The sequence below is a fragment of the Schistocerca piceifrons genome, chromosome 5 (genome assembly GCF_021461385.2).
Source record: "Schistocerca piceifrons isolate TAMUIC-IGC-003096 chromosome 5, iqSchPice1.1, whole genome shotgun sequence".
In the NCBI taxonomy this organism is placed as follows: Eukaryota; Metazoa; Arthropoda; class Insecta; order Orthoptera; family Acrididae; genus Schistocerca; species Schistocerca piceifrons.
This window is the reverse complement of record NC_060142.1, coordinates 573,996,280-574,022,247: the sequence shown is the minus strand read 5'-3', so window position 1 is coordinate 574,022,247 and position 25,968 is coordinate 573,996,280. Positions and strand designations below refer to the sequence as shown.

The window sequence follows — 25,968 nt, the reverse complement described above, 5'->3', positions numbered from 1 at the left end:
TTTAAGTTGGGGAGGGGGGGGGTTGAGTTGTTTGGAGGAGTAGACAGACAGCGAGGTCATCGGTCTCATCGGATTAGGGAAGGAAGTCAGCCATGCCCTTTCAAAGGAACCATCCCAGAATTGCCTGGAGCGATTTAGGGAAATCACGGAAAACTTAAATCAGGATGGCCGGACGCTGGATTGAACTGTCGTCCTCCCTAATGCGAGTCCAGTGTGCTAACCACTGCGCCACCTCGAGCTCGGTAATTTTTAAGTAACTGAAGATGATTTTTCATTCTGTACTTTTTCTTTTAATAAATCAATCTGGAGTCCATATTACTTAACCTTAATACTTGATCGAAGTACTGAAAAGTAAATTTTTCCTTGCTATCAATTTCAATAGTAAAATGAGATACTGTGTCTCTTTGAAGTGCGTAACTCATCCTTTCTCAACAGGATTGTATTTTTACACCATGTTCTTCAGTTCACTACTTGTTTCTCATATCCCCAGAAATTAAAAGTGCACTTGCATTTGTAATATGGTGCAGCTATTGTAGTTATTCGAAAGGACAAACAGTCTTAAGGCTGTGACCATCGTTATCTTCCATGACAGACTTTTGCAAAAATTTCCACTGCCATCCATATCAGAAATTCCATTACGTGAAAGTATTTATATCTGTTAAGAAATTCCATTTTGTACATTTATTATCGTACAATGTATTTTTAGGTAATACTGAGCTGTAGGAACCATATAGCAGTAACTTTTAAACTGTTTGAAAAAGTCACAAACAAGCTAATTCAATTATTTATGATGTTAGGATCCTGCAAATTAGAACAAGTTGTAAAGATAATGGATTTCTGAAGTATTGCAAACATACTAAGATTTTAAGATGTCAGTCATTAATGAAATATTATTCAATACGCCCATGAAAGTTTCACTGCCTAAAAAAATATGAATTTAATATCACTCGATGTTACCTACAAAGAGTATTTCTACATCTGGTTTTTCTGTAATGTGTTACATGATATTTCATTTAGTTATCTGAATTTTATAATAAATTGTAAGAATCACAGTGTCAGACTCTATTTACTGTATGACTGTTTAGATAACAATACTTATGCTGTTTCAGTTTTTCTTATCATATGCAAAACATAATCAGCAACCAGTCAATATCTCTCTAGTTTCTGTATTTTCAGTTAGTACTTTCATATGAATCATTTTTAGATACAGTAATTTTACTCTTAACTGAAAGAAGGAAAATCTATTTTTTGGAAATTATTGTAACATAACAATAAAAAAATCCAGCTTTATGTACAAAATTAGTGCAGAGTAAACACTTCAAGCTTTTTTAGTCATTTACAATAGAAGTTCTAGAGAGGATGGTGCACATAAACAACAAAATGTGATTTTCTTCTAACTACTGCTACTGCTAAAATTTGGCCAGCTTTTTAGTTGCAGTTTGAGAACACTTACTCTTGATCAGAAATATATAGTTTTCGAAAAATTTCATCTTTTTATTACACATACCAAACATTTAAGGAGCTGCCTCTTCCTTCTGCATGCGTGCTGGATTTATTTGTGATCACCAACAATTTATGCTTGAATTCAAGGTATCAAGAGCAGGAAACGACAGGCCGAAATGAAAAAAAAAACAGATTTCAGTAGTACTTTTGTTTAACTAACCCTTTGCAACACGAACATTTTGCATGTTAATTGAATAAAATAATAATTAATAGAGGTATAAATAGGGCCTCACTGAAAACTGTTGAACGAAAGGACAGAGCTGGCTTATGAATGATGAATCCTGCTGGCAATAGAAATACCACACACATTAATTTTCATGCCCCACAAGACAAAGCAATAGGGAAGGAGCAATTGGAATGTACATTACTTTAGCGTATTTTCGCAGTTAATGGCAGCATAAAGCATAAATAATTCATTAAATGTGGATAATTCTTTATCTATGCAACACAATGAACTAGTCTGGCATCGAGGGGTAATATGCCAGTCAACTAAAAGACACAATTCAAACACAGAAGCAGTGTTAAGAGAAGAAATTGCCATCAGTTGTGAAATGTTTTACATACAGTAACAGATCGGGCCAACAGACTTGCAAAACATTCACAGGCAGCCAGTCACGTCCATTAGGGTTAGTAAACATTGCACTTCTGACACCCGTGCTGGCAGGTTACATCCTGACCAGGGTCTGTGTCAGTTCAAAGAACTGTTACAACAAATTTTTCCAACATTATCGACGTACTCACTCTCTTAGTCTTACTGAGTTCCTGGTCTCGATTCCTCACAAGATTCTCATAGTGCCGAATTTTATCCTCACTCTCTATCAGCCTGGCCTGGAGGGATTCAAATGACTCCCTGTCTCCATCTAGCATTTTACCACCTACAAAACATTCAAAGCAACGTAAACAACACAAATCAGGTGTATGCAGTGGCGGGCAGCAGGGACAGAAAAATAAAAGAGATGACAGTGAGCAACAGCGCTGAAGTTGGGTGCAGGGCTCTTCTACACAAGCGTGGTTGCTATGGACAGTGAGGTCGCAGGGCACAGACATCCAACCAGTAGTACCCCATTGTTTGCTGGCAGTACCTTCCGGTTGAGCAGAGTGCCGAAGCGGATCCTGCTCTGTATTCGGCAGGCCCGAATACGATTGCCGATGCAGAAAGTTGTCCTGACTGCAGGCTTTCGCACCTTTCCCCAGTCCCGCCAGGGGAATGCCGAGGATATACCTACGGAAATGTGACGTCTGGTACCCTCCCAATGAAGCCTAACAATCTTGCTCTAACCCATGCAGTTTTGTTTCTTCTATACTGCACGAAACACAGCTGAAATGAATCTGCTTAACAGAACATGAAAAAACATTTCATGTTCGAAAGAAGCCTTAATACCAAAAATAAAAACAATTGCTACAGCATATATTAAACAAGGTTCAATGTTACAATTAACATTCATGTGACATACAAGCAATCAGAATACTTGTCTGAGATACATATATTATGAAGGGAAAATTATTTGTTTTATTAACACCTAGCAATGAAATCAGCAAATACTGACTTCACCCATTGCATATGAATAACTGGATATTGTAACTATAAATTCTTAAACTCATTTTTTTCAACCTCTATCTTTCAAGATTCCATAAAATATCCTGTCAAAGAAGGTGAAACTAATGAAAAACACTACGATAACTTGCCAATTTAACAACACAATGCTATAGCATAACGTCTGAGTAGAAATAATCTAGGATTATGCAAAGTTGTCTGATGTCCATAAAATTCAAAAATCAGCAAATAAATATAAAAGGCAACTTAAAAGAATCAGTAAATTCTATAAATTAACTTTACAAAAAATTATCTATGCAAGAAAATGATGTGTGAAGATGTTGAAAGTAAGCAGCATAAATAAAAATTTCGTGTTTTGCCTAATAATTTCATAGAATCCTTGAAACATGACGTAAAAGAAAGAAATATACAATAATAAAGTAATATTCTGTCTCTTAGAAAAGACATCAGTGGTCTAAATATACTAATGTGTATTTGGTGTAGTTATGTTTCTAATATCTTACTGTCATATGTATTTTTTAATTACTGTGTTTATATACATATCAATTATTGTTACTCTAAATAGAGTTACAATAATTCCTCCCTACAGGGGCTTAAGAAAATTCTGTCCTAAAAGCTTATCATATTTTCTTATCTTCACATTTTCTTTAAGTGGATATGTTTTATGTGTTTCCACTAAAATTTATCACTGTAGTTACAGTGTGGAGTGTCATAGCTCACAAAACTAAAATAAAATTAAGTTTTAACTTCCTGATGTCTACTGGTACCAAAATCCAATCACCTTCCTGACAAGATGTAAAATTTGGGTATGAAATGCTACTGTTGGATGTCTCTGCCACTGAACACATTAGAATATGCAGTAAACAAAAAATTATTACCACATTAAATTTATATAACAGCTATAAAATAAAATGAAATGAAACTTAAAATACTATTATGATGTGCAAGTGCTCATTAACATCTGAAAATAAAAGAACTAAAACTCAGGGTGAAAACTAATAAACAATGTACTGTATATTACGCCACAAAATGTTATCCACCTGTTTCTGTGCCATTGCTTGCATTTGTTGAAACATTTGCCTCTCTTCCTCTTTCCCTAAAACAGAATTTCTTTTGTTGAAAACATATAAAATGACACAAGTGCCAACTCCATCACATCTATAACCAGACAATAAAGGAAGAGAGGGGTTGGACAATTTTAAACCTAACAATATTTTCGTCAGTATTAAATAGTACAATTTCATCACAGTTGCTGTTCTTCTACTACCAGTTTTTCTTGTTTAGAAAGGCTTTTAAAATAAATATAAGCTGGACCTGACAAGGAAAGATGAATAAGTTCTACCATGCAAACATGCTGCAAACTAATGAAACTCAGTAATATTATAGATAAATAAACATTGAGAATGTTGAAAAAGAATTTCAAATGCTTGGCAGTGTAAGAATGGAATTACAGCTAGAACTTCTTAGAAACAGAATTTTTATGGAATGTAGACAGGTAATTATATACAGTACTTAAAAAATTTCCTCAAGCCTTAAATTTTAATTGAAACTCAGTCAGTATTTGATAAATGTTCTTAACTTTGTGAAATATAATGATATGCATTTGGCACTAGATTTCAAATGGCATTATAGCAAATAAGGTAAATCTCTCTTCTGCAGGATGGACTAAATTTACATAAAATAACAATGAAAAACTTATATGTCAGTGAAAGGTACTTTCTTAATGTTCCTAAGTACTGCATACACAAATATTAGCTGAAGTATTGCCAGCTCTCTATTAGTACAAAAGAAACAAATGGAAACAATGAAATCATGTTCAATTACACAGAAAAGTTGGCAGTGTCTGAAAATATCTTCAACTGAATGACAAAATTGAATTATTTAAGCTTTCAGTACCAACAGTCACAAAAATATAAGCACATTATATTATAAATGTATCAGTTGCCTGCTAAGTTAGATATGATTATCATAGATGTACATGGACTTCATTAAATAAGAAAAATTGTATGATCAGAATAATTATGACATAAATGTCTGAAAATAGTTTGATTGATTACTTGTAAGTATACCATCAGGAAATACTGTTATTTAATACAAACTGATATTGTTGCACCACAAATAATTTACTAGGCATGGCTGAGTAAAACTGAGACATCTTCCACTGTCAATGCAAGAGGTTGTAGAAATGGGTGTTTGGGGCAGCCAGGCAATGTTACATTTTGGGCTACCATTGCAGGTACTTCCAGTAGTTGCCCAGCAATTACGACACATCCCGGCACAGCAGAGGTACCAGATTCATGACATCACTGATGCAGCGGAAAAGCAAAACTACTGTGCTGTAGGTGAACTGATCGCTCATGTCTAAGGTATGGCCCTGTTACGGCGACTTTGAGAGACATAGATGCTTTAGCACAACAAGGGTGGTCCAAGCCCATATAAATATTCCTTATTTATAGTCAGAGGTATGGTAGTCTACCAGCCACCAGCTCTGAGGGGGGACATACGACAGTCTGTAAGTTTATGAGTAGACACGGATCAACCAGTCTGCAGCTGCAGACTTTGCTGCTGCTAACTGTGGCGCTGTTCCTCGTCCTGAGTCGAATGATGTGTGCTTAGTGGCTTCCAACTAGTGGGCACCTGTGTGCCTACCACAGCCGCTGCTGGCCTTCCACCCTGGAGGTCCACTGTTCAAGCTCGGGGTTGTGCAGCCGTTCAGTCACCATTGTGGTTGCGTGTGTGGAAACTCCTTGCTTCCTGGCTCTACTCAGGTATCACTGCGGACACTACTGCTGCCATGAGCCATCCCAACCATGGCATGATTCTGCCTGACTTTGTATAACCCATCGTGGGCTGCCAGGCAGTCTCTAGTGTGCGTTACGAGTTATTACCCGCTGATGCCATCAGCATTCTTACTTTCACCGTCACCTGCCAGCAACATGACACTGAAGGCTGTCAGGTCATCAGCTGATGGCTGCGCCTCCTTGCAGGCCATGTACAGTTTATGTCCAGGGAAAGCTGACTTCTCCATTATCATGACTACTATATTTGATTAAATGTAATGGAATGTTTTAACAATGACGTTTTTATGATAATTTTTTTGGATGATCCACGCACTGCTCCACTGATACCCGCCCAGGGTGGTGGACTACTGAATTCCTACCTCTGCAAACCCAGTTCCAGCAGCCACCGACCCAAATAAGTGGTACCAGAAGTGACTGACGTCTGCATCTAGGTCCAGGACCACGTCTGCTGTCTCAATGAGTATCGTCAGAAGGGTCTGTCACCTCTACATTTTGATGACACAGGAACCTCACTGGCCACCATCCCTGGAGGAGATAGTTAGACTACTACAGATGAGCATCATCAACACTTAGTATGGTGAGTGCAATGTTTGTTTTGTGCTTTTGTTTAACTGCAATGGTCATGGACAGCCAGTGGGTTTTCGCCAGGTGTTTAATTGTAATTAGATGTGCAGTCTGAGGAAAGTGAACTCAGTCTTCTGGGAATTGTAAAAAGGTATTAGTTTGTGCCGATTGGAATGGGCATTTTATTTGGTTCTGAACTGGGGATAAGGCTCATTGTGTTAAGTATGTATGGCCATGGGAGTATCCAGTCAGGAAGAAGATAAATTTACGATAAGAAATGCTGTGTTAGTATTTTATTTTAGTGTCCTCATCATTGTTTTATACTGTCCGCTTGTTATTTGTGTAACTGATGGAAGGTCAACCATACTGTTAGCACAGGGGATTACCCCGGACCAGCCCAAGTACCTCGATTGAAAGCATACAATGGGAATATAATTATCTAAGCAACTAAAGGCTGTGTAATCAGACCAGTCAGATATAGCAGAGAAAGTACAAGCTGAGAATGGAAGAAAACAAGATTGGAGTAGCACAGTTACTTGAAAGAAGTGGAGAAAATGCGACTGGAATCTGACGCTTGGTGGGCTGATAACGCCAGCAATAAAGAATATTGGGATTTTAAGGGAGCATGAGATATTACGAAAGAAGTAGGAAGCACTACATAAGGAGAAAGAAGTTAGCAGTATGAGTTAACTTCGTGCGCAAAGTACCAATATTGCGGAAGTTAAGGAGAGTAATGTAGAATTATTAACTCCAATATCTTGCGAAAATGTAAAGTGTTAATTAGGTGTAGTGCCAGACGAAGTAAGTGCGTGATGTTAAATTAATTTGTGGATACCAACAAGGGTGACATTGACTTTGGTGCCGTAGTATCTACGCCACTGAGTGATAATGCATGCTGTTTAAAGGCCGCGGAGCCTGGGTCAGATGGAGAGGGACGAACACGTGCCATTGATTTTTGTGTCGAGCAGAGTGTTACTGCTGACGGTAATTTGTCGTAGATACTACGAAGTATGCACAGGAACCTATTGATGACGTTAAGTAGGTTGTGAATGTTGTCGATAATAAAGTAGCACAGACACATTTATTGCCGAAGGACGCTGATTCGTCGCCACCTGCGATGGTGCCGCCTCCTCAGAAGGGGGCGGCAGGGAGGAAGAGTAAGATTTCAGAACTTGCAAGGTTAGTGATAGGGACAACAAGGCCGAATCCTTTTAGGAATGCCTCCTGATGACTGGGTGTTGTATGATGTCCTTAGGTTAGTTAGGTTTAAGTAGTTCTAAGTTCTAGGGGACTGATGACCATAGATGTTAAGTCCCATAGTGCTCAGAGTCATTTAGGAATGTGTACCTGGATCAGGAGGTTTGTAAATTAGATGATACTCGCAATGTTATAGGTACTAATGGTGAGAAAACACGTCATGTAACTGTTCTTCGATAGCGCACCGTCAAACTCCGGGACGCATTGTTACAGCCGAGGAAGCCGACTGCACGTGATACAGGGACACGAGGTTCGCCGAGCATGAGAGCAGAATCGTCTAAACTGCGTACAAAGTTGTTGAAATTCAATGCACGCGATAAAAAGAAGTTGGTATTGGTAAGAAAAGGTGTAAGGAAGCATTGTACTGGAAGAGGTAGGTCAGTTTGTAATTAATATTAAAGCAAAGGGAAGAATTCGAACTACAGACCAGTGTATTGCGAGTGGCAGTGCTGAATGTAGTTTCAGTATTAGCACAGTTTTAAGTATGTGTTTTCTGAGGGAATGCAAGGATAACTTTTGTTTACAAGGCAATGTTCCAAATGATGTGTCAAAACAGTGACTAAAGAAACTACTTGACAGACGAGAAGAAAAAGTGAAACACGAGAAGCAAATGAAGGAATCGTTTTCTGTGAAACGATGTGTTAAAGGATTCGTCTGAGAAGGAGTAGGTTTGGTAATTTTATTTCATAATTCTATTAAATGACGATTCAATACGGTGATGTTATGTGGAAATGGGAGAAGTAGATTGGGTTACCTGTGCCAAGCCATGATTAGTTAAGTAAGAATTAGGTAAGAAGCGGCCTGATAAACAAGGAAAATATTATAAGAAAAAGAATTGAGCGAAAGTGTTGACTGATTGCTGAGGAATTAGAGAGGGAAAGATAATTTGGTACATTAATTGTACTAGTTTGTAAATGATGATGCAGAACAATGTTTAAGAAACAGCCAATAAATATTGCGGTTTACACTTCAACTAGTGTAAAACAGCTAACTAGGAAAATGACAGTACTTTATACACTCTTTAAAAAATTGCACCACAAAGGAATTGTCCGAATGGGACGGAAATCGGTAGATGTGTTATATGTATACAAACAAATGATTACAGTTTCAGAAATACTGAACAATTTATTCAAGAGTAAGAGCTTCACAAACTGAGCAAGTCAATAACGTGTTGGTCCATCTCTGGACCTTATGCAAAGAAGTTATTCAGTTTGATATTGACTTTTGTGCAAGCGGGCATTATCTTGCTGAAATGTCAGCCCAGGATGGCTTGCCATGAAGAGCAACAAATCGGCTCATATAATATCGCCGACACAGCACTGTGCTGTAGAAGTGCCGCACATGACAACCAAAGGGTCCCAGCTATGAAAAGAAATAGAATGCCACACCATCACCTCTGGTCGTCAGGACGTATGGAGGGTGACAGTCAGGGTTCGAACTGAACCCTAATGACCAGCGAAGACGTGATGGAGAAGCCTCGGACAGTGGTGCACTACCAACCTGGCTGTCACCCGCCATATGGCCCAATAACCAGGAGTGATGGTTTGGAGTGCCATTTCCTTTCATAACAGAGCGGCTTTGGTGACCATCCTCAGCGCCCTTACAGAACAGCAGTACTTCAACAATATTCTACGCCACATTTTGTTGCCCTCCAAGGTAGCTATTCTCGGCTTACATTTAAGCAAAATAATGCCCGCCCACTTGCGGCAAGAGTTTCTACTTCTTGTCCTCGTGCTTGCCACATCATACCTTGGCCAGGAAGGTCGACTGATTCCTCCCCACATGAGAAAGCTTGGATCTAACGCGCAAATCAGACATAATTTGGCACGATGCCCTCAGGAAGACATTTGACATCTCTGTCAATCAACGCCAAGGTGAATAACTGTGGTGAACCCACAATTATCACTGTCTTTTGCCGTCCCCCTCGCTGCAGATCCGCACACTGCGCCGACACATCACACGGCACTCGATGCACTGAGCTAAGGCTCACTCACTAGCTGCAGATGCAAGGATCGACACCAGAGGCGCCACTGTCGGCCTCCAACGCGAGTCAGCAACACCGGCTGAGTGCGCCGACTGAAAACTGGCGTCACCAACATCAGTACATCTACACTTATCTATATTTATGCCGACGTGAGCCTCCTGCATTCAGTCAATGTCATGCTGAAAACTATTGCTGATAATGCAGCCCTCAAGATTTGGACATTGTTAAACTTCTGACCTTGTATCGCTCCTGAGCAGTTCCATGATTGTACATTGTACTGTCTGGTGTTGCATTCTACCAATAAACGGAATATACAAACTAGTCTTCATTTGTGTTGTGTCCCATAACAACAACTGATTGCATAAGGGTCAGAGTTGGACCAATATATTATTGACTTGCTCAGTTGTGAAGCTTTTTCTCTTGAATAAATCAAGCTTTCTCTCTTGAATAAATCATCCGATTTTTCTGAAATTGTTCCTTCACAGTGCATCTTTTTTTGCCTAGGAGTGTATAATTGTCAACTGCAGACTTTCCATAAGCTGGATCCAGAGGTCTGGATTTGTTGAAGGAGGGAGGCGTGTTGCACCGCAAATAATTTACTGGCCACAGCTGAGTATAATTGAGGCGCCCACGGCTAATGAAAGAGGCCGTGGAAGTGCGTCAGATTGAGCTGTCCATATGAAGCTGACTTGGACGAGCAGCTGAACGGAATGGACAGTGTCTTGAAAGGAGGATATAAGATAAACATCAACAAAACCAAAACGAGGATAATGGAATGTAGTCGAATTAAGTCGGGTGATGCTGAGGGAATTAGATTAGGAAATGAGACACTTAAAGTAGTAAACGAGTTTTGCTATTTGGGGAGCAAAATAACTGATGATGGTCGAAGTAGAGAGGATATAAAATGTAGGCTGGCAATGGCAAGGAAAGCGTTTCTGAAGAAGAGAAATTTGTTAACATCCAGTATTGATTTAAGTGTCAGGAAGTCATTTCCGAAAGTATTCGTATGGAGTGTAGCCATGTATGGAAGTGAAACATGGACGATAAATAGTTTGGACAAGAAGAGAATAGAAGCTTTCGAAATGTGGTGCTACAGAAGAATGCTGAGGATTAGATGGGTAGATCACATAACTAATGAGGAGGTATTGAATAGAATTGGGGAGAAGAGGAGTTTGTGGCACAACTTGACTAGAAGAAGGGATCGGTTGGTAGGACATGTTCTGAGGCATCAAGGGATCACCAATTTAGTATTGGAGGGCAGCGTGAAGGATAAAAATCGTAGAGGGAGACCAAGAGATGTATACACTAAGCAGATTCAGAAGGATGTAGGCTGCAGTAGGTACTGGGAGATGAAGAAGCTTGCACAGGATAGAGTAGCATGGAGAGCTGTATCAAACCAGTCTGAGGACTGAGGACCACAACAACAACATCAACAACATATGAAGCCGCATCAGGGGCTACTCGCTGATATGGCAAGTACTGCCGGGAGGTGCTGGGCAGTTATCAGATATCCTATAATTGCAGAGAAACCAGAATAGTGACATTGTTAATGCAAAGGAAAAGCAGAACTGCTGTTTCATAGCTGAACTTATTGCATCACGTGCGAGCCATGAGACTTTTAGTGCTTATGTGATTGAAACCGATGCTTTAGAGAAACAAAGATGGGCCAAGACCATGTAAATACTCCTTGTTTATAGTCATAGGTATGGCAGTCTACTAGCTATCAGGTCTGGAGAGGGGGGGGGGGAGACTGATCTACGACAATCAGCAAGTTTAAAGGTCAACAAGGATCAACCACTCTCCATCTCTGACCTCGTTCACTGCTAGCTGTCACCCTGCTGCTCGCACTTAGCTCACAAGGGGAGGCCGCCAATTGTGAAATTCAGATTCGATTCATACTGCGCATAATAAAAGCTCATGGCCAGAGGTGTAATGTGGCAAAGCACCAAGATGCACATCCCAGCCGTTGTCGAGAAAATCGACAGTTAAAAGAAACCGTTGTCGTGAAATACTCTCTACGATTAATAATTTTCTACAGCGTCGTGGCGCAGCGGTGCGCGCTCGGGTTCGTAATCCGAAGGTCGCCTATATATATATATATATATATATACTCCTGGAAATGGAAATAAGAACACATTGACACCGGTGTGTCAGACCCACCATACTTGCTCCGGACACTGCGAGAGGGCCTCCTCACTACGGATCAATTGGAATGAAAGTAAATCTAATCTAATCTAATCTGTACAAGCAATGATCACACGCACGGCACAGCGGACACACCAGGAACCGCGGTGTTGGCCGTCGAATGGCGCTAGCTGCGCAGCATTTGCGCACCGCCGCCGTCAGTGTCAGCCAGTTTACCGTGGCATACGGAGCTCCATCGCAGTCTTTAACACTGGTAGCATGCCGCGACAGCGTGGACGTGAACCGTATGTGCAGTTGACGGACTTTGAGCGAGGGCGTATAGTGGGCATGCGGGAGGTCGGGTGGACGTACCGCCGAATTGCTCAACACGTGGGGCGTGAGGTCTCCACAGTACATCGATGTTGTCGCCAGTGGTCGGCGGAAGGTGCACGTGCCCGTCGACCTGGGACCGGACCGCAGCGACGCACGGATGCACGCCAAGACCGTAGGATCCCACGCAGTGCCGTAGGGGACCGCACCGCCACTTCCCAGCAAATTAGGGACACTGTTGCTCCTGGGGTATCGGCGAGGACCATTCGCAACCGTCTCCATGAAGCTGGGCTACGGTCCCGCACACCGTTAGGCCGTCTTCCGCTCACGCCCCAACATCGTGCAGCCCGCCTCCAGTGGTGTCGCGACAGGCGCGAATGGAGGGACGAATGGAGACGTGTCGTCTTCAGCGATGAGAGTCGCTTCTGCCTTGGTGCCAATGATGGTCGTATGCGTGTTTGGCGCCGTGCAGGTGAGCGCCACAATCAGGACTGCATACGACCGAGGCACACAGGGCCAACACCCGGCATCATAGTGTGGGGAGCGGTCTCCTACACTGGCCGTACACCACTGGTGATCGTCGAGGGGACACTGAATAGTGCACGGTACATCCAAACCGTCATCGAACCCATCGTTCTACCATTCCTAGACCGGCAAGGGAACTTGCTGTTCCAACAGGACAATGCACGTCCGCATGTATCCCGTGCCACCCAACGTGCTCTAGAAGGTGTAAGTCAACTACCCTGGCCAGCAAGATCTCCGGATCTGTCCCCCATTGAGCATGTTTGGGACTGGATGAAGCGTCGTCTCACGCGGTCTGCACGTCCAGCACGAACGCTGGTCCAACTGAGCCGCCAGGTGGAAATGGCATGGCAAGCCGTTCCACAGGACTACATCCAGCATCTCTACGATCGTCTCCATGGGAGAATAGCAGCCTGCATTGCTGCGAAAGGTGGATATACACTGTACTAGTGCCGACATTGTGCACGCTCTGTTGCCTGTGTCTATGTGCCTGTGGTTCTGTCAGTGTGATCATGTGATGTATCTGACCCCAGGAATGTGTCAATAAAGTTTCCCCTTCCTGGGACAGTGAATTCACGGTGTTCTTATTTCAATTTCCAGGAGTGTATATATATATATATACTATTACTGAATTGCTTATGCATGTTGGTGAAGGCGGATCGCTCTCCAATTGTACCGCCTCCATTTTTTCGTTTGTTTAACAAGGTGTACTAAAGCTCTCTCACGTCCGCACTGATTTTCGACGATGTTATAAGTTGCGCTAGTTACCGCATCTACCTTCTTTCAAAGTTAGCAGGCAACTACGCTGTTATGCGGCGGCTCGTTTCGGCCCATTCAACATCTGTCCTTCAAGTGTAACGAGCGAGTAACGGAGTTTATATTTCATACCTGCCACAGCAAATTTGTGTTCGTGGGGTTTCTATTCTAATTCGAACCAATGACTTACGCTATACGTATTCGTTTCGGAATATCGTTTCTACGTCTTCCGTTAACTATACGTGGTTAACATTATGAAGACAATTAATAACATTTGTGAAATACAACTTTGTTTGCGGAAAACATAATGATGTTCGAAGTCGCCAGTTTTTCCACGACAAACGACTTTCAACAACTTATTATATGCATAATTGTTGCAACTGATTGCCGGGAATTATATATATATATATATATATATATATATATATATATATATATATATATATATATATATATGTGTGTGTGTGTGTGTGTGTGTGTGTGTGTGTGTGTGTGTGTGTGTACACAGATTTGAATTACAAAAAACAAATACCAAGAAAAAAAAAGGTTGCATGGCGCGAGAGTCGATCCGGCGACCTTCGGATTACGAACCCGAGCGCTTACCGTTGTGCCATGACGCTGTAGAAAATTATTAATCGTAGGGAGTATTTCACAGCAACGGTTTATTTTAACTGTCGATTTTCTCGACAACGGCTGAGAAGTTCATCTTGGTGCTTTGCCACATTACACCTCTGGCCATGAGCTTTTATTATGCGCAGTGTGAATCGAATCTGAATTTCACAATTGGCGGCCTCCCCTTGTCAGTGCTGTGCACTTGGAGCCCTCCAACTGATGACCGCCTGTGGGCCTACCTCAGCAGCTGCCAGAGCCTGGGGACATTCAGCCTCCATACCCCATGTGGGCAAACTCCTTGATGCCTGCCTCTGCTCGGGTGGGCAGGCACTGCTGCTGCCATTAGCCACCTCATCCATGTTGGGTTCACAGCGTGATTCTGCTCGCCTCTGCACGCCCCGTCCTGTGCTGCCCTGCAGTAGCTAGTCTGTACTGCGAGCCGCCGTCCGCTGCCACAGTCAGCGTCCTTGAATAATTGCTGCTCTCATCACCTGTCAGCTTCACAATGCTGCTGCAGCTGTCATATCGCCTGCTGATGGCTCTACCTCCTCGTTCGCCGTGTAACGTCCGGGGGGGAACTGACTTCTCTGAGTATTGTCACAAATGTTGTAGTTAATAAACAGTAAATGATTTTTTTTAAAGATGCTGTTTTTGTGACGATTTATCGGCCGACTGTCACGCATCCAGTCACTATTCCAGAGTACCCCGCCACAACTGATGTCACCACCCCTGACCTCCGTAATATCATCATTATCAGCAAAATGTGAGAGATTTCCCTTGCAGAAGGGCTTACTGATCGACAATTTTCATACAACTTTGGCATGATATCTTTATGTCCCTCTTTATGTACGTCATATTTCACAGTTAAAGCTTTGAACTTTATTCTCAAGGATTACATTGTAGCTTTTTCATCCAACAATTATAGGGAAAACACGTGTGTGTTTTTCTGAGAAAATAGAGCTAAAGCATTTTGCGAAAAATTACTAAACTCAACACAGAATTCTATTTGCCTAGAACAGTGACTGATTTCTGATTTACTACTGACAAATTGTGGAATTTACTTTTATACTAACATGAGGCTAACCTAAACACATTTTACGTTAATCTACTTTGTGTTAAGATGAAATCGAAACAGTGAGTCGACAAGAGGGCCAAAGGAGAGTGTCATAAGATGGAAAGGCTTGACGCCTTGGGCTAGTATTATGTTGTGAGGTGGGCTAGGATACTGGAGAACACACATACTTTTATATTTAATAATAACTGTATAAAATTTTATGGAATCATACCTGCTTGAGCCATTAGCTGGAACTAACAAAATGTAAGAATTGATACCACAGAGGCTGATGAGGTCTGTTACACTTCTAACCTCACAAGCTCCGTTCACAGATCATTACAGATATAAAATCGACTCATCATAAAGAGAAGAGAGGTGTGAAAAGTTAGCAATTAGGAAAACAGTGTTAATAGAACTCACAGCTGCGTACGATGTCATTAACCCTTATCTCCTACTCAGAAATATCTGCAATATCATGAAAGATCTTAATTTCACTCATGCTATCAGTAACATTCTTGGCAACAGAAGATTATTTGTAGACATCCACAGTCAAAAGAGCAGGTGGAGAAGCAATTTCGAATTCACTGACAAAAGCTGTCAAAAGCCCTACACTTCGTAAAAAATTACTAGAAGAACAACTAGCTTAAGCCAAACCATTCAAGGATACACATGTGTGCATTCCATTAGAATAACAACGATGTCACAAAGTGCCTGAACATCACCTGATAAGACATCCTGTCCAGTTGCCAAACAACTATGGGTCAACATGGATCGGTTTAATAAAAAAAAATGCGTCAAACAAACAGCAAGTGGGTGCATGAAACAATGCGGTTCGGAAGACTGAACTTGTGGAGTGCAACCAAAGTAATAATTTTTCCATTAGCCCTATTACTCCTAGGGAGAACATGCTTGCCAAATATATTAGCAACTCTAACTCTCTAGAATTCTGAGTGCAGCACAAGTGGAATACGTCACATCCTCACAGGCTGTCTTCGACACAAACCTGTGGAGAATCTTACTGTCTTGCAGAAATATCAGCTTCAAATGCACGGGCACTGGCACTCAGTACATGCATTTATTTTGTTTATGCACGGTTTAATACAACGTGCAAAGCTCTATCAAGAGCTTGAAAGCAGAGCTCAATTAGCACAGCCTAACGGCGTTTCTCGCAACAACAGACTCTAGCTGTGTGGCACCATCTGTCGCTTAAGGTGGCATGAGTGACTCCAGAAATTGAAAAGAGGGCATAGCATGAGGACAGCCGGGCCTTCAACCCCCTAATCAGTCAAATGTGATAGTAAGAACGTGTAGAAAACAATTCTGATAAATAACTCGAGACTATCATTAGTAGAGCATATTAGCACACTAAAATGCTGTAAATATGTCAACTTATGAAAAAATGGCTCTGAGCACTATGGGACTTAACATCTGAGGTCATCAGTCCCATAGACTTAGAACTACTTAAACCTAACTATCACACACATCCATGCCCGAGGCAGGATTCGAACCTGCGACTGCAGCGGTCGCACGGTTCCTGACTGTAGCGCCTAGAACCGCTCAGCCACTTTGGCCGGCTGTCAACTTATGAGGCGAAGAGGAGAGAAAATGATTATAGAGATGACTGAAACACGCCCGACACTTCCTTAAGGTTAGTGCACACATATGAACTGCATGTAATACAAGCCAGCTGCCGGCCGAAGTGGCCGTGCGGTTAAAGGCGCTGCAGTCTGGAACCGCAAGACCGCTACGGTCGCAGGTTCGAATCCTGCCTCGGGCATGGATGTTTGTGATGTCGTTAGGTTGGTTAGGTTTAACTAGTTCTAAGTTCTAGGGGACTAATGACCTCAGCAGTTGAGTCCCATAGTGCTCAGAGCCATTTGAACCATTTGAACAAGTCAGCTTGTGGACATGAATCAGCCTGTGGGTCCGAGTTAGCTCGTGGGCACGTGTCGCTCTTTTGTATAGGTACAGCTGGACGAAGGAAGCCACGAAGGAAGCTCTGAATGATAAGTAGCAGTCTGGAGGCTGGAAAGACACGACATCTGCAACTCGTATTCCTCTTTGGATACTAGGTGACACTGCCAAGACTCAGGTCAGCGAGGAGTTTTCTGAAATCACCATAGGTGTTAGTATGGCCTTCTACATAAACAAGATTATAGGAGTGTTATTCCACGAGCCAGTGTTTTATAGGATGGTTGCTCCCAGGCTGGACGGAAGAGAAGAAATCACTTGCTCATCTGCCCGAGGTCTCACTTGATGTAGACCCGTCTTGCGCAAAAGGGGCTATGTAATGGGGTAGATTTTGTGTGACAGCAGTGTTGAGCCACTTACAGACCCTGACATAATGCAGTTTGTGCCCAGTGACCTGCACTGCTGAAGAAGATCTGGACACAGCTCCAGCTAGTGCATTTTCTGTTGCCCAGTATTAACTATTTAATTTTAATGAACATACTTATATTCCTTTTGGTATTTGTTTGCAGATAATTTTATCTTTATATATTAATTGTGTTGTATTGTTCTTGTTCTTTCTTGTACTGTTCTTGGTTTGTGTATGTACTTCTGACACGAGGACTATAAAACAATCGTACTGGGCCGCGCGGGATAGCCGTTCGGCGTAAGGTGAGTTGCCACAGTCCGCGCGGCTCACGGTGGTTCGAATCCTCCCTCGGGCATGGGTGTGGGTGTTGTCCTTAGCGTAAGTTAGTTTAAGTTAAATTCAGTAGTGTGTAAGCCTAGGGATCGATGGCCTCAGCAGTTTGGTCCCATAGGAACCTACCACAAATTTCCAATCGTACTGACAGATGAGAATATTACTGTATTGCTGATGTACTGTATAAATGCATAAAAGACGTAAGAATATGAAGCACTTATGTAATGCAATGGGACTCATATTATATAGGGAGTGAAAGTTCGTTTTAATCTGAGATGGCAAGTAGCTGCACATTCAGAACGAATATAAGTGTGTATTTACAAGCACAGGTTACAGAGCGTGCCATATCTCAGTAGTTACGAAACTCTTTGATTCAGATATTGAGTTTGGTGTATGAAAGTATTTCTGCAACACTCGTTGGCTTTTATGCTGCTGGCAAAATTTATCCAAGGAAATAACATGAAAATTCGGAACGAATCCCAGTTCACTGATACGTATGTACTCTATTCATGCTCTAATTGTTGGACGAAATTTTCGTCTGTTCCACAATGGATTGAGAAAATTTGAATTTCATGTTACCTAGAAGATAAACTTCTGTTCTAAAAGCACTATCAGGAAGTATCGGAAGAGAATTTCCACTCGTGAGGTGACTGATTACATTCCACAAAAACAATATATTGTTGGTAGAGTGATTACAGATGGCAGCGTCCTTTGGCGATTTATAAACAATACCAGAGAGCTTTAAACCGTGAGGAAGCGGTTATACGGCTTATTTAAGAACTGCAACGTAAAGGAGAAAAAATCATTTCCACGATGATGAGCAACTGTTTTTTCGATTGTGAAATTTAGAGAAAACGAGGAAGACACCAGAGCGGACACTCACAAGTATGCTGCCTTTCCCTGAGCCGAAAAGAAAACTGCGAAAAATCTATATCAATGTGGTCGAATAATCATTTTGATCTGTGTGTCTCATAGCCGGGGTATAGCGCCGTTTCATTTGTTGACGAACCCTGTACAGAAGTTTGTCTTCAAATTTCTGTAGCATAATTCAGACGCACCCTTACAATGAAATAGCGAACCAAAAGCATCCCACACGCATGAGAAACCTGGGTATGTAAGCGGTCAGATTAACGAAGGAACAGAAAGCAAGTGAAGAGACAATAATATTTGTTTTGTTGCTAGACCCATACTTCCTCTTATTGGCGGCGGCGCAGCAGTTGTAAACTTGCCCCAAAGCATCCTGGCTGTACGAATTATACAGCAAAATTTCGTTTGTAATCCAAGTAGCGTTTTTTTCTGTTTTAGTGAGATTGTGAGATATGCATGCCCGTAATTTACATACAGGTCTTCGACAAAAATACGGAAACACTGTGAGAAAAATATGCTTGAATATAAATCCAGATGCCATCCAAGCCTGCAGGTGGCGCTGTTTTATTTGATCACGAACGGAACCTGTGCAATGACCTCAGTAAATTGCAAGTGTTAAGTCGTGGTCAGAACAGAGTTCTGTGTTGATGGGAGCGCATTGTATTGCAGCTAAGTAAATACAGGCGTGGGCAAATTGTTGGTGCTCGTTTGGGGAGTGCTTCCTTAACCAAGGTAGCTGAAGTGTTTGATTTTTCAAGAGGCACTGTATTGAAGATTTATATCGCATATAGGGAAGGCGGAAAAACATCATCTGCTAAACCACAACGCGGACGAAGCTGTGTGTTGAGTGATCGTGACTGACGGTTACTGGAGAGGATTGTGACGAAAAATAAGAGGACGACAGCTGCAAACGTCAATGCATAACTGAATCTCACACCCACGAATCCCGTCAGTACCAAAATAACACGAACGGAGCTCCATAAATTTGGATCTGTAGGGTGTAACAAAAGTACAGAGTGAGTCAAAAAGGACTTTACAACTTTGGAATTATTAGAAATTTACTGAGATAACTTATAGAATCGGTACGTCTGTCATTTTGTAGCAAACAACCTCAAGTTTGATTCACGTAGTGCATCAGTACATCATTCTGCCACCAGGAGCGGAAGCGTAATGCACAATAAAATGGCTACTTTCAGTGGGGCAGAGTGTGCTCTCTGCATGTTTTGGTTTCGTGAATAAAAAAAATAAAAAAAAACTCTGCAACAACTGATCGGCGTGAATTTCGCACCGAATACGCTAAAGAATCCCCAAGCAGGTTTACAATTTACTCTTGGCAGAAGAATTTTATTGACACGGGTTGTTCACTTTGACATGATAAATCACCAGGTCGACCGCTTTTTGATGTTTATATACAACAAGGTTAGGGAGAACTTTGCCCACAGTCCTCAAAAATCAATGCGATATGCGCCTCGCGGGACCGGCATTCCACAAAAGACTGTTTGGCAAGACGATGCACCACACAATTTCCTCACAGAAGTTCGGTGTTTCCTCGATAATTCTTCCCATGTCCGTGAATTGGCCGTGAAGGGCCAATCGCTGTATGTTCCTCTCCTACCAAACCATTTAGCCGACCTGAAAAATCGACACTACGCTGCCACTGCACAAGTTACGCTCGATTTGCTGCAATGAGTGGAAGAAGAATTGATTACTGGTAGGATGTTTGCCGCAATTACAAATGGTAGTCACATCGAACCAAAATGGCACTTGATACTTTTATATGAAACTTGAGGTCGTTTGCTACAAAATGACACATCTACCAATTCTGTAAGTTACCTCAATAAATTTCTGTTATCATTCGAAAGTTGTGAAGTCCTTTATTTGACTCGTCTTGCATACCAACAAACTTGGAGGGGCTGTAGAGGATGTCTTGAGGAACAATGGATGGGGGGAACCACTTTCCCGGAAATGTCACGCAGCGACGCTAAAGGGCGTCCAAGTTGCAAAAAAATGTTTCAAATGGCTCTGAGCACTACGGGACTTAACATCTATGGTCATCAGTCCCCTAGAACTTAGAACTACTTAAACCTAAGTAACCTAAGGACATCACACAACACCCAGTCATCACGAGGCAGAGGCCAAGTTGCAGCGTAAGTCGCCTGCCATCAGGCCATCCTTCGGCTGCAATGCTCATGTACCGCGGGCCGAACTCCTCGCCGTGGACGTGCAGTATTCGGAACGTTAAGCGGCGTCTGACGCGCGAACACTTGACGCAACAACACTGTAGTGCCAACAAGCCCATTGGCAGCCAGGGTGTCAGCCTCACGGCTCACCCGCTTGCTGCCCAAGCGCTGTCTTAGCGGCAGGAGTTTTCCCCTGCAACGTGGACGCTCTGTAGCGTCGCCAGATCACATTTCCAGAGGTGGTTTCCTACCCTCCATTGTTGCTCAAGACACCCCCTAAAATCCATGTTTGTCGGTGTATTTTCGTTACAGCCTGTGCATTTAAGCTTCCGAGTGCAGCAGATATTCAGAGATACTTCAAACTGAAGGATAGTTGTGAACCGATAGAACGACCGATGAGTGCAGTGAGCCTCACGATAAAGACTGTGTACGCATCAAAACTTAGTTCTGACGAGACAAGACGGGACAAGTGCTGCATACATGAAATTGTATCTATCCTGGTTTAATACACAAATTCTGCAAGGAATTTTAATCTGAAAAAATTACTTCCGAAGATGGTTTACTGCCTTAATTAGCAATGATGAATGGGCGAAATATTTTTTCACAACTACAATGGAAAAATGTAGGATGAGTATAGAGTCAAGGTAGAGACTTCAGAAAACTTGCGTTATGCAGCTGTGTAATAACCGTTTCCTTCCAGAGTTCACAAATCTATTGTTATATCTGATACTTCCCTATCAGTTTTGTTTCAAACTCAAGTTCGTCGCTAAAACCCCTGGGTCTAACTTTGTAATAAGATCAGTGGTATATTTACATATTCTCTATTACCCTCCACACATTATCCTCTAAATTGCATCTCTTGGGTCAGTCACCGATGGGCTGTGAGATGTAAACATGGGATATGCTATGAGAAGATACAAGCGTAAGCAAGTCAAGGCCTGCAGCAAGTAAATTATTTGTGTCTTTCTACCCTGGAGAAAGACTTAATTGAAGAACAGTTGTACCTATTTTTGTGGACTTTTTACTCCACAATTACTGGGTTATTATAATTAAAGTGCAGCTACTCACAGAGGTCCAGTGTGAGCTGAAATTATCGTATGGCAGCGAAACTTGGTATATATGCTAATGTGGAAACGACTTACGCTTAAAAAATTAGTTCCAATTTGGGCCACCAGGTGCAATTCTGGCGCTGTGAATGCAAGAGCGACATATAGAAATGTTTCCGTATGTAGGGCATTAGGAACGGATAGTACAAGAGAGATGTATAGAAATGTTTCCAAATGTAGCGCATTAGGAACGGGTAGCATGCTGAAAAGGTCAAACAAATGAGATAAGCATAATGTTGATTTTATCATTAACTGTGCTGATTAAACATTTTGTTCAATTTGAGCATCGAAGAGGTCCACAAGACGCTGCAGCCGGAAAACGACGTGATTAACAGTGCTCGCAGCAGTTCCGCTGAAATCGGAGCAACGTGTTCCTGTATACTGGCCTTCAGCTCAGGCAGGGACCGAACGAGTCCCTGGTAAATGTATTCTTTTAGATATCTCCAGAGCCAAAAATCACATGAATTCAGATCAGGTGACCTTGTAGGCCATGATGCTGGTAAACGTCTGAAGATTACACGTTCGTTTAAGGTTGCATTAAGCAGATCTCCATACGGCGAGCGACATGAGGAGTTGACCCATCTTGCATGAAAACAATAATTCCCACACGGTTGCCCTCTTTCATAACAGGAATCATATGCCGTACAAGAGGTCTCGACAACGTGCAAAAGTCACGGTACACCTGGCAGGCTCTCTGGGTGTATTCTGTTAAAAAAAAGGACAGTCCGAGAATAAGGGTGCTTGTGAATCCACTCCACACAGTCACACAAGGCAGGTGCCATGGCTCTTCGTGCACAACACGCGGTGTAACGTTACCCCAAATGCGGCAGTTCTATGTATTCACCGCACACTGTAGTCTAAAATGTGCCCTGTCACTCCATAGAGGATTGCCCGGCCACGTCATGGACCGTGCCAGAAACCGAAGAGCGAATTCAGAACGTTGCTGCGTTCCTGCACCATCTGATCCTCGTACGGATACCAGTGTAAAATAGGCCACAAAACAGACCACAGTACTTTCCGTACTGTTGACCACGTGACGGATAATTCTCGTGACACTGGACGAGCACTACCACTACCAGGGGCAAGCTCGTCAGTAACTTCCACGGGGATAGGAAGCCTTCGTCTTCCACGTGCCGCACCAAGTTCATCCGCGTTTCCTAATTTCATTATCATCTCTTTTAAACAATTTTATGATAACGGGCCTCTCCTCAGACCTTTTAGTCGGCAATACTCTTTCAATGTAGCACTATCATTGCTGCCGCTCATGTAAAACAGTTTCACAAACAGCCCACGGTTTCTCTTCTCAATAGCCATGCTGTTCACTCACGTTGTGACTTGTCAAATGACATAGCGGATTCATACAGTCATGCAAACAGTGTTCAGCGCCATATCTGCACCGGGATGCCAAAACTAGAACTAATTTTTTTTCCCAGCGTAAATCGGTTCCGCATTATGGCATTAGCATATCTACCACGTTTCGCTGTCATATGACAATTAGAGCCAACACCGGACCTTCGTAAGTTGCTACACTTTAATTGTAACTAACCGGTATGAATAAGCTCTCGAGTAAAATGAATTTGTTTGCAACTATACCGTAATGTATTCTCTCAAATTAATTTTGCGGAAGATCTGTGAACCTTTCTACAACTTTTCCTGCATCCAGTTAACATCCAAAGAAGATCCACCCGATGAATCCGGTTTTCTCTGTCCGGATGAGAGAGTCTAGTATCTGCTTAAAAACTGTTTGAAGATCTTTCTGGAATGTCCATTTTAACACAGTCTCTTAGATGGCTACAGGATAATCCTTCAGATTGGTCTTTTGGACAAACGAATGGAGGGAGTACGTAAAATTCTAACTACATATTGAAATACCTTAAACATTCGAGACTACCAAGTAGTATGTCGCCAAGTGACTTGTGGGCGCCTGCAACGGAAGCAGAGGGTCTGAAAGTAAGACACTTATAATGAACAATACACTAACAATGCTTTTTTGATGAATATAGAAGACTATGGAGATTTTATTTGCGGTCACGCACAGGTAATGAATAAAACGTAATGAAGCCGGTTATGCAGAGACCTTAAATAGCATCTCTATTGAAATTTACTACAGTTCCTGTGATAGTAACATTAATGTATTGCCTTTCAGATAATTTATTATAACGTTATAATTACTTTCCAGAGCCGCCTTGTCACTTGCAAAATTTAGTATGGAAGTTGATGCACACAGCCGCTATTCAACGAGATCATTCCTCTTGTTGCGGCTTTGTACTACAGAAGAAGTACAGCTCGAGAGTAATCTTTAATTGGGCGTAGTATGTGTCGTTACTTGCCAACGAAAGCTGTAGCTTGTGTAGTAAAGCTGACACCGTTTTTAATTGAACGAACAGGGATTTTTTCTTGATAGAAGGACTGGAATGAAGTGCACACGGCCAAGTGAAGCCAACTGAGGCGCTACTTGAACGACACGTCGCGATTCCAAGGCTGACCAACGGCCGGAAATCGGGATGCTGACCCATGACACCCCATACCGCATCCGAATGCATGACAGAGTATGACACGGCGGGCGGTCGGGATGCCGTTGTCCTCTGGTCCCAGTGGCGGAGTTGCTTTTAATTTTGTGTCATGTATTTTTTTACTGGGTGATTACCTCATTAAACTCACAGAAACTCGTCATATTTTCTGAATATTTAACTAAGAATAAGCGAGTTTAAATATTAATTCGCGACATAACCCTGCAGTGAAATGTTGCATCCCATAAGGCGGATCACCACCACCAGCACCAGCAGCACCACCACCACCATCACCACCACAATCGTCGTCATCATCATCACCATTAGCAGCCTTTTCACAATCACTGGCGAACAAAGCATTTCTCCAGACTTCTCCAAGCATTATGGTTTTCAGCTACATGCCATCCATGTTTCTCCTGCATGATTTTTTTATATCACCTATCCAACTCCCATTCTGGGTTATTTCTTGTCTCTAGGAATCCAGAAAAAATTTTATTAGTCCATTTACCACCTATCCGGCGGCTACATGTCCCACTTACGCCATTCCACATTCAGTACAGTCGCAATTACGTGGTGCATTCCATTTCGTTTCCCCGTTTCTCCTGGTTGAGTTTCCCCGTTTCTCCTGGTTGATTCCCAACTTGCATCTCTCTACTGCTCGTTGCGCAAGCTTAATTTTGAACGGTTTTCGCTTTAAACGTCCATGTCTCACTGCCACAAGTCAAAATCGGTAGCACAAACTGATTATATATTTTTTGTTTCAGACACATCAAGAGCTAAATTTTGAAAACCATAATAGCTTACTAACAGCACTCGCGGCCATTTTCATTCTAACGTTTATTGTTTTTGCTGTCCATCCATCGTTTTCCTTCGGCTGCCGCAAATACTAAAACTCAAACACTGGTTCTGTGGCTTCAGTACTCATTTCTACTATTTTCTTTCCGATGTGTTCGTTGTACATTATCTTATTATACAGGGTAGTCAGAAACAGTCTGAAACGCTTGTAAGAGGGTTGCAGGGTAGGTTGTGCTGAGAAATAAATTGTTAAGAACAAAATTTTAATATGACTTTGCGGACGTTGTGGCCTATTTTACACCATATTTTAGATCTAGGTGACGATGCTATGCTGAGTGTATTTATGGTTTGACGCTATCATTACCGCTCTATCACATTAGGACATGGTGTAGAACGGGTCTTAAGATGGCCATACTGATTGAAACCGGTCATCCTCAAAGGAATTTATATTGTGATCAAACACTGGAATAAAAAAAAAATTGACAGTATTGGATCACTGTTCATATTCGCGAGTTGTCGCAGCTGGTGGAATTAGCATTGTAGTTAACCAATCACGCCGTTGAGGGCACAGGTCCAAGTGGCCCGCCATAGACGGTTTCGCTAAACAAGTTCTTCGTTTGGTTTCCTAAAACTGAACGAAAGAGCGATACAGAAATTGGACATGGGGCGGTAGTAAGGATCGAACCCGAGCCAAAGGCTGAGCAGTCTCGTGCGCTATCATCTATGCTATGAGAACATCTGACACCTACTGTATCTGGTGGGCCTGTTTGGCTAACTTCAGAGCTAATTAACTCGGAA

General features: G+C 42.1%; 1 protein-coding gene across 1 annotated transcript in view; it reads right to left on the bottom strand.

The window, feature by feature from the left end:
• LOC124798593 (centrosome-associated protein CEP250-like) overlaps positions 1–25,968 on the bottom strand; it is a 457,139-nt gene that overhangs the window by 181,142 nt on the left and 250,029 nt on the right. The window contains exon 4 of the mRNA XM_047262059.1: positions 2,245–2,378. Within this exon, the coding sequence (XP_047118015.1) occupies positions 2,245–2,378 (134 nt within the window). The remainder of the gene's footprint in view (positions 1–2,244; positions 2,379–25,968) is intronic.